The sequence below is a fragment of the Vicia villosa genome, unplaced genomic scaffold, assembly GCF_029867415.1.
Source record: "Vicia villosa cultivar HV-30 ecotype Madison, WI unplaced genomic scaffold, Vvil1.0 ctg.001916F_1_1, whole genome shotgun sequence".
Classification (NCBI taxonomy): domain Eukaryota; kingdom Viridiplantae; phylum Streptophyta; class Magnoliopsida; order Fabales; family Fabaceae; genus Vicia; species Vicia villosa.
In genome coordinates, this window is record NW_026705775.1 from 144,858 (window position 1) to 159,095 (window position 14,238).

The 14,238-nt window shown below is 32.9% G+C and overlaps 1 protein-coding gene across 1 annotated transcript; it reads left to right on the forward strand.

The window, feature by feature from the left end:
• Positions 1-4,316: 4,316 nt before the first annotated feature.
• Positions 4,317-11,640, forward strand: LOC131637110 (serine/threonine-protein kinase Nek5-like). Its single transcript, XM_058907703.1, has 13 exons — positions 4,317-4,716; positions 4,970-5,036; positions 6,473-6,538; positions 6,685-6,731; positions 7,152-7,197; positions 7,395-7,475; positions 7,559-7,601; positions 7,696-7,745; positions 7,909-7,990; positions 8,075-8,124; positions 8,203-8,276; positions 8,362-8,413; positions 8,495-11,640. Exons 1-13 carry the CDS (start codon positions 4,631-4,633, stop codon positions 11,420-11,422), a joined length of 3,672 nt encoding a protein of 1,223 aa, XP_058763686.1. The 5' UTR covers positions 4,317-4,630; the 3' UTR covers positions 11,423-11,640.
• Positions 11,641-14,238: the final 2,598 nt, after the last annotated feature.

Below are 14,238 nucleotides of genomic sequence, written 5' to 3' on the forward strand. Positions count from 1 at the left end.
TACTACCATGGCATTTACAAATTTTGAGTACAAGACACATACACACACATGCATAATACTGCATTAAGCTGGACATGCATTAATGTTCCATTTGAGTGAAGTTACCATAAACGCAAACCCACATCTTCTCATGACTGTTTCTGTTTAAGGGACCACAAATTGTCAAAACGTGGCTTTAAGTCTGAAGTCATTATTTATTTCATAGGCTTGGAAGGAACTATGGTAAAAAGCCTGACTAGCCTTCTTCAAATAGTAGCTTCGAATGCAATCTGACGCATAAAAGACACCTACAAATAATTACGCCGTTACATGGTGGCAGCAACATTCCTATTGACTCTTTTGTGTGATTTATCACTGCCTGACTAGTGCCGTGACTTCCTGACTGATTTCCTTCGATTATGTGAAAGAATAACGTGTAAATGAATGCATTGGTGTATTTTCGTTTTTCCCCTATCATTTAGGTATGTGTGATTATGACAACAAAATACCAGTTTAATAGAAAAATATGAGTAAAAGTATATAAAAAAAACATAAATAGAATTTATAAATTCACTATAATTTTTAAATAAAAATTATATAGAAATATATGACAACAAGTTGCACCGTTATATTTCTTTTTTTTTAGATGACAAAATCAACTATCTTAAAAACTCAATTAATTGTTTTATAAGATACAACATTACTATACATGAGCATTTGCATTCTCTTTAAAATATTCAATTGTTTTTGATATTAAAAAATCACAAGTGTCAAACAAATGGTATGAAAATATATTGATTGTCACTGCACGATTTTTCATGTTTAACCACTTTACTTGAAGCGATTTTGAGGGCCGTCTGTCACACAATAAAATATCAAGTCATCTGTCCCACTAGTGAAGAAACCATAATTAAGTCTACACATGCATGTTTTTTCTTCTACCCACTTGATCTAAGTGAGATCTCCTCTCATGTGAGTTAGTGATGAAATTCACAAACATCTCTTTCTTCTATTTATTTTGAGCAGCCTCACGAAAGAAAAATACTGAATTAAATTAAAAAGTGAAGTTATAAGATTCTGATGTATGGTGCAAAGAAAGTCAAATGTTAAGAACAACATCAAAGAAACTAAAGTCTCTAAAAGCCCGCATGTGATCACGCGCCTAAACTATTTTAATCTTTTTTTGTTGGTACAAGAACTGTTTTAATCTTTTTAGATAATTAATTTGTAATAAGTGCGAGTATCTCTCAAAGTACCAAATTAATGCACAAACACACTTAAAATATTTTACAAACTTCATCTAACTTCAAAATATTCTTAAAATCAACTTTGACCTAAAGTTGATCGATTAGGAAGCAAAAATTTGATCTCTAATATATTAAAATATGTGTCTAATAGGTTATGGAACGAAATCACCACTTAAAATTGTGTTCACTTACGAACAACTCAAGAAGTATGATATTCTTTTCCCCTATCTTACTCACTATTTTTTTAGAAATATTTTCATACCCTTAATATTATTTTAGTGGTGAGAGAGCGAACTACTTAAGTAAGAGTTGTGTAACTATTATTTAAATCTGGTTGTGCTGTAATTATAAATCAAAAGCATAATTCTATTATACATTGCTATTTCTATAAAGGTTGCAAGATGAATTTGGATAAAATCTTGGTATAAGAAGGTTGTGGTTTGATCATGTGATAAAAGTTCAAGTTGATAGTGAAACTCTCAAGGGGAAATTCTTGGGAACTGAAGTAAGCCTCATTATTTAAGGCATAACCAATATAAATCATAGTGTGCACTTTCTTATCACATCTTTTTAACTTTCTTGTTATTTGTCTTCCACACTTAAATCTCTTCTCTATCTCTTCTTAATGTTGAACCAGGAAAATCTAACGTTTTTGTAAAAAGTTTTCAAAAATCATTTATCACAATTCTCTCATTCTTTTGTTTGAAGTCACTTGATCAACACTAAATTAATACACACAATCACAAAAATTCATCAAATTTTTAAATCTTATATGAAAATCACTATGGATTGAGGCAAAACATTTAAAACCAAATCATAATTGATTAAGAAGTCTATATAATTGCTTATATAACAAAATTCAACCTATAATCGATTATGACACTTGAGTAATCCATTATGAGGTGAAATTTTCTTAATAATCGATTATTGATACCTAGGAATCACTTATGTTTCTGATTTAACAAATATGTCCTTTATTATCTAGGTCATAATCTACTATGGCCGCAGCCTAACAGATTATCGTACACATCCTTTCTAAATTTTTACTTATTTCGTCTAAATATTTTAATATAAAAGAAATTATGGTGTTCATTTGAAAACAACTAGATTTTTTTTTCACATCTACTATAAACTTAATCACAATTTTCATACTCACTTAAAATATGATTTTAGTGTTAAGTGAGTAACTACTTTGTAGAGATTTCTTGTGTAACAATTGTTATATTATCATTATTTGTAATTGTAAACTAAGCGATGATTGTTTTCTTGAACGCTAATTAGGGGTGGGAATAGGCCAGGCCGGCCTACAGGGACCTATAGCCTAGCCTACTTAAGGCCAGACCAGGCCTATTTGATAAAAAGGCCAGGCTTGGGCTTTTTTAAAAGCCTATTTAATAAAATAGGTCAGGCCTAGGCTATTAAAAAAGCCTATAAAGCCTTGTAGACCGGCCTATATTTTCATATATATTAAAATTAGTCTAAATAGGTTGACCTATGCATATATATTAGAAAAAGTGTTAAATAAATTGGTCTATATATGCATATATATTAGAAAAAATGCTGAATAGGTCGGTCTAAATGTTCATATATATGCGACTTATAAGGCTTCTTAAGTAATATGAATTAATTGAAAACATTAATAAGAAATAGGCTTTTAAATAGGCTTTCAGGCCAGGGCAGACTTTTAAAAAGGACGGACCAGGCTGAAAAAACGAGCCTATAGTAGGCCACAGGCCAGGCTCAGGCCTTGCAAGTTTTTCGTAGGCCAGACCCAGGCCTTATAAAGCCTAGCCTAGCCTATTCCCGCCCCTAACGCTAATTAGTTATAAAGGTTGCAAGTTCAACTTGAGATAAAAATTTGGTGTAAAAAGATTGAGGAATGATCTTGTGTTAAAAGCTCTATGGTAGTGGGAATCTTAAGAAACAATTTTTGGGGACTGAGTAGGCCTCATAGTTTTGGGCCGGATTAATATAATTTTGGTAGATTCCTTCCTTTTCCTTTATCTTTTTTATTTGACCGTCTTTTATCTTTATGATACAACTCCATTATTCTACTTCTTTTTTAAATTCAACTTAAAAATCGATTTAATTTGTTTCAATTTTGAAAAATCCTTTTATCACATTTCACCTCTTTTGTCTTTGAAATTATTTGGGTAAATTCAACTTAAAAATCGATTTAATTTGTTTCAATTTTGAAAAATCCTTTTATCACATTTCACCTCTTTTGTCTTTGAAATTATTTGGGTAACTAAAACTAATGAGGAACCCTTTTGAGGGTTTTGTTGGTTTAGTAGCAACTAACAAGGATGAGAAGCCCATATTGTTTCTTAAGATGGATGAGCACGGGGAAAAACAAAAATGATTAGTCGAAAAAAATGATATCATGCCTCCTCCTTTGATGAAGTTCGTCCAAGCTTTTGGGGCCAGAACCGAGAATGTCTTTTCAGTGGTCCACTAGAGGTTGTAAATAGAAAAAAAAAATTAGAACGGTCATTCTCACATATGACGTTAGTATTTTGATTTTGAACTCAGATTCACAACAATGCTAAGGGACTGTAAATGATGATGTTTGATTGATTTCAGTAGAGAGAACATGAAAATATATGTAAACAATCTCACGTTCAAAATATATATATATATATATATATATATATATATATATATATATATATATATATATATATATATATATAAGGTTAGTATCTTTAAGAGGAGGTGATATTAAACTTATATAACTGTGAAGATGTGAAATAGAGGAGTAAGTCAAAATCTCAATAAAAACAAATATTAAATCGACAAAATTTATATATTTTTAAAGGTTTGTCCTTTAATTTGTATTTATATATGGAATTTTTTTTTAATATATCACATATAAATATAAGATAATTAAAAGGATTTGAATTAACACATTTGAATTAAGTCATATAAAAAGGAAAAAAGAGAGAATATTCTTATGTTTAGAAAGAGGTTACATTACATGCTTATCCATTTATTTGAAGAGTGATTTTAGCATTATGATTTAGGTTGATTGTCTAGTGGTGGCCAATAGAAAGCAACATGATGTCTCCTTTACTTGACTTTCTTGCCCCTCACCTCTCTCTCTTTTTCATATAATCCAATTTTAAATGTGGCTTTACTTTACTCATTCCTCATGTCAAACGTGAAACCCCCTAAGTCTCATTCATTATTCACCAAAGTCTCACTCTCATAATTAATTCTCTTACAAACTCCATCAAACCTTAGCATAACATGAATTCATTCATTCACATTTTCACATTTACTACTATCTTATTAAACTAAACTTTGGTATCTATAATAAATACTCATTCATCTAGGTTTCATATCATAGTAACAAATCAGGATCTGTTTTCTTCACTGTTTTTGTCTTCTAGCTTCTTCTGAAGATGGAAGATTATGAGGTTATAGAGAAACTTGGGAGAGGAGCTTTAGGTGCAACTTTTCTTGTTCTTCATAAAACTGATAGAAAGAGGTAATTCAATTCATTCACGCTTTCTTTCCTTTTTTGTGTAAAGATCGTTTTTTTTTTCAAAATTGGTCAACCCCACATGGAAATTTTGTTTTTTTATAGAGATTTTAGTGTTCAATTTTGTGTTTGGGTGTGAGTTTAACTGAAATTAAGCTAATAAATTAATCTGTATTTGGGATTGTAGACCTTGCTAATTCAATTTGAGTTTTTTTTTTTTTTAAGTAATTTTTCTTCATGATGATTTCATCTATGGTAGGTATGTGTTGAAGAAGATTCGTTTGTCTAAGCATACAGAGAAGTCCAAATTGACAGCGTACCAAGAGGTTGGTGTAACAAATTCTTCCACTCATTGCATATTTTGTTGTTATTGTTAAGCATTATTTTGTCTCATTACTTGATGATAATTAGTAACAGTTGATTTGTTTTCTATTGTGTTTTGAGTAAAGTAAGTGTAGTAGAATGTCACGCGGTTAAGAATTAACACGAAAATAAAGTAAGTGTAGCAGAGATGAGGATGTTGCGTTGGATGTGTAGTAAGAATATTAGACAAGATAAGATTAGAAATGACAATATTAGAGAGAGTGTTGGAGTAGCACCTATAGTAGAACAGAGGGTGGAAAATAAACTTAGGAGGTTTGAGCATTTAGAGAGAAGACCTATAATATATGTGGTAAGGAGAGTAGATAAGATGGAGAGGGGTCAAACATCTTGAGGTAGAGAAAGACCTAGAAAAGTTATAAGAGAAGATATTAAGAAAAATTTCGAAATTAATGATTTGAATAGAAGTATGGTCTTGGATAGAACATTATGGCGGAAGTTGATCCCTGTAGCCGATCTTATTTAGTGGGATAGGGCTTGGTTGTTGTCGTGTTTTTAGTCATAGATGGATGGATTGATTCTACTTAATATGACTAGCTTGTGCTTATTAGTATATTTGTTTTTCTTCCATGATGAACTATAGACATGCAATACAAAGACTATAAAAGATATCATTATTAAACTATAATTGAATTTCATTTCTTTTGATGGAATCTTTTAGTTGTTCTGCTATGCATTAGTTTTATGTCTTCTGAGGTGCTGATCAAACTTCTACTTATCCAACATAGTTGGGATTCCATGATGATGACTTTGCACTTTCAATTTTTAATTAAAAAACTTCTATTTCTGGATATTTGTTTTGTATATTTATTATGCTTACAAAATGCTTTGAGCACGATAGTTAATCACTGTAGATAGATAGAGAAATAAGACATGTTGCCTATAAATAAGAGAGATTGAGACGAAAAGGTAGCGAATGATATATGCAACAAGTAGAGGAGGTGGCTAGAAAAAGTCTACTGATAGATGCAATACTCAAGAATACCGAGTTTTTGATGTAAAAGATGTTGAATACAAGGATAAGGTGAATGCTTAAACCCCTTAGTTAGTTGATTAGTTGGGGTTTTGGATAATTAGAGCAATAATGCATGTTTCCTATAACTATAAGAAGATAGGCTTGTAAGGACTATGGAGAGGTCGCAAGTGAATTGTGAGAGAATTGGGGCCTTATGTTAGGGAGTGTGTAGATCCTCGAAGTTTTGTATTGATTTTATTTTATTTTTGATTTCATTGGAGACTTTCTTAATTCTTTCTAATAAAATATCAGGTTACTAGCATTTCTATAAATATGTGATAATATTCTTAATAACGGTTTTACTAACCTTTACCTTCTTAGTTCTTACATAAAAGTGATCATATTGTCTCTTTTTTTCTGATGAAGATGGACCTGATAGCAAACCTAAATTACCCTTATATTGTGGAGTACAAAGATGCTTGGGTGGAGAAGGTAAGAACATAAGCTCCCTTCCCCTTCTTTCAATTTTCCTTTTTACTTTTATAGAAATTAAAATTAACTTCGTATTTCTTTAGATGTATATACTTTTTTCAATATTTAAGACTACTAAATATTTATGCTATTTTCATGATTTGTAGGAGGACTATATATACATTTTAAGCGGCTTTTGCGAAGGAGGTGACATGTGAGTGTAATAATAGTGACTGTGATTATTTCTAGTATAAATTAAGGACCTTAATTTTTTAATTACAGAGAATGCCATAAAAGCTTAAGCTACTAGGTAAGGTAAAGGTTCGAAGAATGGTTTTCATCACTCTTAACACATGTACTTACAAGTGAAAACAAACCTAAAATGTTGATAAATTATAAACCTCTATCATGTACCGAAATCACACTGAACATTGTACCGTGTTTTACAATATGAATGCAAATTTTATTGTAAAATTTACATATTATTAGACTTGGGGCGATAATTATATCAATGACTTTTATGGTCTGTTATATAAACTACTGACCTTAAAGTTTAGGTTATTAGAACTAATGAGTTTTATAAAAACTGTGACGTATAAATAATGTGTTCATATCAATGACTTTTGTGGGACAGGGCTGAGAATATAAAGAAATCTCGAGGATCTTTTTTTCCGGAGGAGGTAATTATTTAATGTACCATTTCTTCATTATGTTTTGATGGATGTGAATAGAAGAAAAGGAGCGGTGTGATAAGTAAACCTCTTCCAAATAGTCTAACAAGGGCTTATGTTAGTAGATAAGCTGAAAAAAGTAATTTCAAACAGGTCCTTCTATACAAGTATTGTTAACTCAACCCGCATGCTATTTTTTTCTGTAGAAAGTCTGCAAATGGATGACTCAGTTGTTGCTAGCTGTGGACTACTTGCACTCTAACCGTGTGCTCCACAGAGATCTTAAGGTATCAAGTATTACCTATTTCATTATCCTAGAAAATAAATCCGTATATGGTGTTTACATTAAAGCAAGTTCATTTAATTTCAGTGTTCCAACATATTCCTCACCAAAGAAAACAACATTCGTCTAGGTATGAAGGCATTATTCTTTGAACGATCGTTACTTTTGGTTTCCACACATTCTGTTATCTAAAGCAATATATGTATTGCATATGGATCCTGCAGGTGACTTTGGTCTTGCAAAGCTACTTGACACAGACGATCCTGCTTCTTCGGTATTGTTTACATTGTTAATATCCTTGCATTTATCAGCTTATTCAAGAAACGTACTTGTAATTGTTCGGTTGTGGATTGTCATGTCAAGTAGTTGAAGATTTTAATCTAAAAAAACATAAATGAAGTCTGTTTAATTCTCGTGCCCTCATATTTCCTCTGTAGGTTGTTGGAACTCTAAATTACATGTGTCCTGAAATCTTTGCCGATATGCCGTACGGTTATAAATCTGACATATGGTCGCTTGGTAAGAGCTACATACTCCTTACCCTTATTGACATAGCCATATGATATATGTCCTTGTGTAAGATGACGTCGTTTTGTTTGTAAGGTTGCTGCATGTTTGAAATTGTTGCACATCAACCAGCGTTTCGTGCTCCAGTAAGAACAAACTTGACCCTTCTACAATGAAGTCTTTCATTTTTCAATGTTATAAAGTGAAGTAAATTGTTTAAACAGGACAGGGCCGGGCTTATCAATAAAATAAATAGATCCACTATTTCTCCATTGCCAATTGTTTACTCTTCCACATTGTAAGTCACTTCGTGTGAACATATATCTTACGGTGAAAACCGATTTATCCGTTTTATATTTAATTTAAATGGTAAAATGCAACAGGAAACAGATTATCAAGAGCATGCTGAGGAAAAACCCTGAACACAGACCAACAGTGAGTTCTAGTGAGCCTTTCATGTATTATTCATTTTGATGAAACTGTTCCGTTCTTATGCTGCTTTCTCTTCGTTTACAGGCGGCTGATTTGTTGAGACATCCTCATTTACAACCTTTTGTTCTCCGCTCTCGTAACACGCCATCTGTTTTTCTTCCTGTACATCTCATAAGTTGTAACTCACCGAAAAAATCTTACAAATCTAACGGTGGCAAGGACAATAGGGACAAAGAAGAAGGGTTTGTAAACCGTTTGGATCGAGTTTATCCGATTGAGGGAGAAGGAGATGTACAAACAAGAAACCGCAAATTAGCAGTGTCAACGAGCACAGAAGACAACCTTGAGACTAAAATGGTTGATCCTACCAGCTACCCGTTGGAATTTTCTACTAGTATTAGTGGCTCAAAGGACGAGTCAACAACATCTGAATCAACCGTTTGCAGTGTGTGCAAGGAAGCAGATTTCAAAAGTAGAGCTGTAAGAGACATGGCCGACACAGAGGTCACTTCAAAGAGTACACTAGATTCAATGCATGAAAAACAAGTATTTGCTACTGGGCAACTTCCGAAGTCGAATGCAAATGCAGCGACTAAAAAAGTTGAATATAGTTTTTCTAATAAAGTTTTCGATAAAGATGAAGTGCATAAGGAAGCTGCAAAACATGGGCACTCTAGTAAAACAATAATCTCCAGTGAAGACAGCAATGGAAATGATGAAGATGCGGTCACATCACAATGTACTCCAGATAAATACAAATTTTCCAATAAAGGTTTTGGTGAGGCAGAAGTGCAGAAAGAAAAAGCAAAACCTGAGGACTTCATCAAATCGATAATGTCCAGTGAATATAGAACTGGTAATAATATAGATGGGTGCATTGATGAGGTCACTTCGGAAAGTACACTAGAGTTTTTGCTTGTAGAACAATTTATCACCGAACATTTTCAGAATCCTGATGCATTTGACATAAATGCAGTAACAAAAGAAGTTGAAGGTAGTTTTACCGAAGGTTATTTTGATACTCTTTCCGATGTTGGCTTTGATACTTTTTCCGAAGTGCTTACAGAAGATGCCAAACCCGAGGAGTCTAGTAAATCAATCATTTACAGCAACGACTGCAATCAAAATGATAAAGAATGCTGTATTGATGATATCACTTCAAAGAGCACACTGGATTCGGTGAATGAAGAACAAGAAGTTGTCGCTGAGAATTTTCCAAAATCGAATACATCGGTGACTACAAAGACTGATGGCACACTTTCCAGCCAATGTTTTGATAAAGATGAAGCACAGAGAGAAGATGCCCTACCTGAGGACTCAAGTAAATCAATCATTTTCCGCCAAGGCTGCAATGGAAATGATAAAGAACGGTCCACTGATGATATCAGTATCACTTCAAAGAGAACATTGGATTCTTTACACGAAGAACAAAAATTTGCCGCTGAAGATTTTCAGAAGTCAAATACAAATGACATAAATCTAGTGACTTCAAAAGTTGATGATACTCTTTCCAATAAAGAATTTGATTTAGGTGAACCACAAAGAGAAGATGTCAAACCCGAGGACTCAAGTAAATCAATCATTTACAACAATGACAATGACAATGACAAAGAGGAGTCTTGTGATGAGGTCACATCAACGAGCACCCTAAGTTCTGTGCATGAAGAGCGACGACTTTCGGCTGAACAATTTCAGAAGCCAGATACAAATGACATAAATCCAGTGACTTCACATCTTGATGATACTCTTTCCGTTAAAGAGTTTGATAAAGCCGAACCAGAAAGAGAAGATGCCAAATCTGAGGACTCAAGTAAATCAATCATTTACAACGATGGCAATGACAAAAAGGGGTCTACCGATGAGGTCACATCAACGAGCACACTTGATTCTGTGCATGAAGAGCCACGACTTTCTGTTGAACACTTTCAGAAGCCAGATACAAATGACATAAATCCAGTGACTTCAAAAGTTGAATATACTCTTTCCAGTAAAGAGTTTGATAAAGCTCAAACACAAAGAGAAGATGTCAAACCTGAGGACTCAAGTAAATCAATCATTTACAACAATGGCAATGACAAAGAGGGGTCTAAGGATGAGGTCACATCTACAAGGACACTCGATTCTGTGCATGAAGAGCGGCGACTTTCTGTTGAACACTTTCAGAAGCCAGATACAAATGACATAACTCCAGTGACTTCACAAGTTGATGATACTGTTTCCAGTAAAGAGTTTGATAAAGCCGAACCAGAAAGAGAAGATGCCAAACCTGAGGACTCAAGTAAATCAATCATTTACAACAATGGCAATGACAAAGAGTGGTCTACTGATAAGGTCACATCAACGAGCACACTCGATTCTGTGGATGAAGAGCCACGACTTTCTGTTGAACACTTTCAGAAGCAAGATACAAATGACATAAATGCAGTGACTGTTAAAGTTGATGGTGCTTTTTCCAATGAAGGTTTTGATAAATTTGAAGGTAGCAGCGACAGTGATAAAATCGGTTTCATCGATGAAGAAATGGCATCAACAAATGTGCATTCTGTTAGGGTTGAACAAGACCCTGATACAGTAAGCTGCTTGAAAGAAAGTGAAAATTCACAATCATTAACAGAAGACTCACACACGAACATTCTGACTTCTGAGAGCAATGGTACTCTCTCAGCTAAGCATGAAGGCAGAGAAAACACACACATAATCAGTCGTGCCATACATAAAGACGATAAAAATGCCACTGTGATTGATAAAACCCCAAATGAAATTTCCTTAAGTACAAATATTTCAGTAGTCGGTGATAAAACGAAGAGGGTGTTGAAAAATTCCGGCCAACAAAGAGCTGATGCTTTGGAATCTTTACTTGAGTTATGTGCTCATTTACTTAAGCAAGGAAAGCTAGAAGAGCTTGCTGCGGTGCTAAGACCATTTGGAGAAGACACAGTTTCATCCAGAGAAACAGCCATATGGCTGACAAAAAGCCTGGTGTCATCGCAAAAATTTAATCCGGAAACCTAGTTTGGTGAGGGGTTCTCCTTATGAATCATCGATTGTTGTTAAAAAATGTGTATCTCGAAAAGTTACACGAGTTTGTTCCTTTGAGACTCTTGCTTGATTGAAGATTGGGGGATTGGAAATTAACATCCCACAATCTTTTTCTTGGTGATTGTTTATTGTAAATGGTTTGAATCATATTTGAGAAAGGTTGATATGTTCATTAGTGTTTTTCTGTGTTATATGGCTTTGATTGTATTAAAATTAACATTCTCATGTTCCCTCCTTAATCTTAAGAAGAATGGCACAGATTTGTACTTTAACATAACTATGAAAACAAATTAATTTTACATTTTCAATAGTTACAAATAGAGTGAAACTTATCAATACACATAATTATGGTAAATCACTCTTTATTCCATATAAATTACATATATTGTATAAACTTCTCTCTGGTAGTGTCTTTCACATATTTTCCGAGCTTAATGGAACAAGGCAATGAAAGACAACAAAGAGGCACCAACCAAGGAACCAACGGCAGTTGCTGATGCGGCGTTGGCAGGGCCAGGGGCTGGTGCAGATGTTGGAACCTCAGCAGTGGCAGCCATGGCTGCACTCATGGAGGCAGCGACAACGAGAACGGCGCAGGTAAGCTTCTTCATGTCCATGATATAATGAAATGTGTTTGAATTTGGTATAGAGAAGAAACCTGTGTTGTGTTGATGGTTCTGTCTTTGGTAGGAGGTATTTATGTAGAATGAGAATGTTGTAATGAGGATTAAAAGACATGGTTTGGAGTTATTTAGGGGAAAATGTTAACTTGGTTGGTTATTAAAGGGTTATGTATGTATGGTTCTCCAAGGTTTCAGGGCTGTTCAATAATTACTCCTTTAGCAACTTTAATATAGTAAATATTTTCTAATAAAATCTAAAATTAATTATGAAAAATGGAATTTGAAGGTAGCTTATTTATTTATTTATTTTTTTCATGGTAATTTATTATCCTGTTTACTGACAAAATAAATAATGAATGTTTGGATTATATGTGGTTTTGCTCTGTTCTCATATTTGAGTTAAAACTTCTTTATTTCAACATACATGATTGTTCTGCATAGCAATGTCTATTTCTACTTTTTAAATGCTTATAATTATTTTTTAATAATTAATATAAATTCAACACTTTTTTTTTTTTATAATTATTATTTATTCTATATGCTTATAGATCCAATAGTTCTTTTTTAGAGTTTAATGGACATTCACCATTGTAAAGAAATTTTACTCAGCCGTTATTGAGTTATCACGAGGAAGAAGCATTTACATCGGGTTAATCATTCATCTAAAGATTAAAGACTCACTCAAACAAATGAGAGAGATTCCACATATTTACGAAAAACTTTAAGGTGATAGGTGTATGAGTCATCTCACTTATAAAATACTCAACCTTCACTTTTCTAAACAATGTGAGACTTAGAACTCACAATTGTTTCTCAACACAACTCACACTTGTTTTAAAAACAATCTCCCCCTCAAGTGTAAGTCCATCTACTATGCTGCCCCTCAAGCAAAAACTTTTTCATTCACATGCTTGTACCGCCGTTAGTAGACACCCTTACTCGTCATGAATACTACAATGGGACACATTGTCTTAAACCCAAAGAGCGAAACACAAATAATGAACTACATAAATCTCGTATAACATTGATAAGTGTAATTTGTTTTTTAGTATAACTTAATATCTCATATTATAATTTTTTAATTCAATTCAAAAGGTTATATTCGGTAAGTGGTTGGAAAAACTCTCAAATCACATTCGATATAATAAACTCACCTTTTATGACATGTTGACTGAACGTAATGAAGTTGCAATTTAGAAGGTATAACATTATACAAACGTTAACAACAACATACATCAACAAAAAAAACCTTAAACAACATACAACATGCAACTTTTATTAACAAAAAAAAATTCATCAACAACATACCTTAAACACCATACACCATACAACTTTTATTACCAACAACATACAACTTTGATCAACAACAACATACCTTAACAACAACATACATCATATATCATAAAAAACAAAGTCATCAACAAAAACAAAATCATCAACAATATACTTTAAACAACATACAACTTTTATCACCAACAACATACCTTAAACAACATACAACATATATCAACAAAAATAAAATCATCACCAACATACCTTAAATAACATACAACGTACAACTTTTATTATCAGTAACATACAGCTTATATCAACAACAACATACAACTTATATCAATAACAACATACCTTGAACAACATACAATATATATCAACAAAAACAAAATGATCAATAATATACCTTAAATAACATACAACGTATAAATGTTATTACCAAAAACATACACATTTTATCAACAACAACATACAACTTATATAAACAAAATCATCAACAACATATAACTTTTATCAACAACATGCCTAAAACAACATACACCATATATCAATAAAAACAAAATTAACAACAACATAAAATGTGGAAACATCTCGCGTACCTGAAATGTGAAGAGGAAGTGAAAAAAATGAGTTTCGTGTAACACCTATCTCTGATCCATAAGAGGTGAAGAAGATATGTTGGAATTTTGTGAAGAAGTGATATGCAACCGTTCATGGAGTTAAGATGAGGCTTGCGAGAGTGTTAGTATTTCATTTTGAGAGAGACAAATGTTCTGTTCTAAAAGACCAAACATTCGCTTAAATATATGTTACACTTTTTACCACGGTTCCTAAAAACGATCGTGATTAAATGTAGGTACATTTCATGGCGGTTGCTATTTTAGACCGTGGTGA